At 51.3% G+C, this 2,548-nt stretch overlaps 1 protein-coding gene across 1 annotated transcript; it reads right to left on the bottom strand.

Annotated features, from left to right (window-relative positions):
- Positions 1–661: 661 nt before the first annotated feature.
- LOC123117304 (putative serpin-Z8) lies at positions 662–2,257 on the bottom strand. Its single transcript, XM_044538083.1, has one exon. The coding sequence runs from the start codon at positions 2,192–2,194 to the stop codon at positions 758–760; it is 1,437 nt and encodes a 478-aa protein (XP_044394018.1). The 5' UTR covers positions 2,195–2,257; the 3' UTR covers positions 662–757.
- Between the last annotated feature and the right edge of the window lie 291 nt (positions 2,258–2,548).

Here is a 2,548-nt window from a genome sequence, read left to right as displayed (position 1 = left end):
CAACAGTAATTGCCTAGAGCGTAAAATAAGTGTAAGAAACATAAACATTCCTGGGAGAAGAACACGGCCCCCTCCCAGTGCTATCTGAACAAAAACATCCCTACACATCAATGACTGAACCTTCACAAAAATGAGCAGGTAAAAATAAACTCTCTAACGACACACATGCTGCCCCTGAGGGCGTCAATTCTGACAAAATCATTGAACTAATAACTTACTTGCAGAACTGATCTCACACTTTCAAACAAAAGATAAATTTAGGTAAAAAAGGAGGAACTAATTACTTCTACTAAACAATCTGGACCTCACACCAAGTGATAATACAATCACGACCTGCCTACTGAAAATATAAAATGTCAACTGCAAAACAAAAACTACACATTTCAGTGCTATTTGCCAAGATCGTTTGCAGGTTTCTGTGAGCAGTTCTTTGTTTTGATTCATCTCACAAGTCTGTGCTACGCAAGAAAACCCTGCATCTCGACTCTGGACAGTAACCATGAATCTGTAGGAGGACAGAGCTACAGAAAACTGAAACTCACTCCTACTAGTTGATAAGCAGATTAACAAACCAATAAAACTCACTCGAAAAATTACACTTCAAGAAAGCACAAAGAAGATTTTCATGAGGTTAAAAATATTCATCCATATAAATTCATCATAGCACAAGTAGCGCTCGTATAAAAAGCAGTTCTGAAATCAAAACTAGGAAAAGAAATTGTGTTCGTTCAACTCAACAGCTAGCTATTTTAATTTATTACTCCTTGGAGGGGTCGACAACATGCCCCGCAAAGACAACTGCGCCGGTCGCCTCCTCCACTATGTAGTAAGCAAACGGATGGTCGGCGATGAAATTCACTTGTGGAGGCGGTGGCCTCCTCCCCCTTCGTGCGCATCTAGGAGCCGAGATGACCATAGTGACCGCGGCGGCTTCAGTACCTTCCTCGTTTACCTCAACGACGGCCTTGTGGATGACATCCTCCACTACAATCGGCAAGCCAGAGCCGTCGTCCTCCACCATGTCAGCTAGGTCGCCTTCCAGGCAGAATGGCAGCTCGAGCCCCAGCTTCTTGAGGACGGCAACGACGCTGCTGTGGAAGGACAGCTTGAACTTTGGCACCCGAAACTCGCTGAGGGTGATCTGCACCTCCGGCAGGTGGTCCTGCAGGAACCCAGGCCGGGACGCTATCGTGTCCAGAAGCCCCAGCAGACCGTCATGGGCGTCCGGGAGGAAGATGCACATCGAGAACTGCGTATGCCCGCTATGATCGGAGTTAGAGGTCGCCTGTTCCTGGTAATCTGGCGCCGCCATCTTGTACTGGAGCATGAGCACCTTGAACCCGTCATGCACGGCGACGAACTGTGAGTCCGAGCTCTGCATGAAGGGCACGTCGACCTGGCTGCGGTCGAGCCGGTAAAATGGTTCGTGTGCGGTGTGCCTCTTGTCGAACGGCTGGTCCTCCCAATTGCCCTTGAAGTACATGGCGTTGCCGAGCACGACCCGAGTCGCCGGGCTTATCGACCCCGCCGGGAGGACCGAGTCGATGAGGTTCCTCGTCACCTGAGCCGCCCACCCGTTGATCTGGCTCCGGGCTGCCTCCGGCGTGCCGCGGAAGTCGACGCTGCTGGCCTCGGCCTTGTACGTGCCCACGACGGCCTCACGGAAGGACAGCTTCAGACACCTCGTCAGGTCGCTCCAGATGCCACACGCGAATGCTATGCGGGGGCCGCCCGAGGCGGACCTGTCTTGGAGTGCGTCCGCCGCCATGTGCGACACGAAGTTCTCGAGCTCGCTGCGCGACCGTGCGCCGAGCACGCGGAGGATCTCGTCCAGTGTGGCATCCCGGGCGCCGGCGGCCAGGAGCGCCAGAGCGGTGTAGATGGACAGCGGCGAGAAGACTAGGTTGTCGTCCACGCTCCCATCGGCAAGGCGCCTCGCGAGCCCGACGGCGAGCGCTGCCAGGCCGCTGGAGCCAGGATTCCCCGTCGGCCCTACTACATCCAACTGCACCGACGGGTTTTTGGTCACCGGCAACTCATATCCTGTGGCAGGTAAGCTCTGCTCCATCAGTGCATCCCTCTGTTTCGGTTGCCCAACACGGGCAGAGCCGGACTGCCGCGACTTCTTGCGCGGACGAGGCATCGTCGTCGCTGGATCCATCAAGGCCGCGCTTTTTTTGCTTCGTGGTTTCATCGTTCCTGCCTTCGTGGCGACTTTTTTTGCTTGCTTTGATTGATGATTGATTCCTGCATAGAGAATAAGAATCCATCCGTGCATCGGCCTCCGATCTGATTTGGATTTCGATTTGGAGTTATAATTATAACGTCGGTTTCGCTTTTTTTTAGGAGAAAATGTCGGTTTCCTTTTTTATTGCTTTTTTTAGACATTCCTTTTTCATTGCTTTTTTTTGAGAAATTCCTTTTTTATTGCTAATAATGGGCTAGTTTGAGTTAGCCAGTTTGGACTTATTCGGCCTCCCTCGATATCCTCTACGGCCCAGTTTTATACCTTCTTTCATTTATTATTTTTGCAATTTCTTTAAAAAAG

The sequence above is a fragment of the Triticum aestivum genome, chromosome 5B (genome assembly GCF_018294505.1).
Source record: "Triticum aestivum cultivar Chinese Spring chromosome 5B, IWGSC CS RefSeq v2.1, whole genome shotgun sequence".
In the NCBI taxonomy this organism is placed as follows: domain Eukaryota; kingdom Viridiplantae; phylum Streptophyta; class Magnoliopsida; order Poales; family Poaceae; genus Triticum; species Triticum aestivum.
The sequence above is the reverse complement of the archived record's forward strand: the minus strand, read 5'-3'. Positions and strand labels throughout refer to the sequence as shown.

Bases quoted from the DNA above. Each gene is read 5' to 3' on its own strand.
- LOC123117304 (XM_044538083.1), bottom strand. From the start codon at position 2,194: ATGAAACCACGAAGCAAAAAAAGCGCGGCCTTGATGGATCCAGCGACG.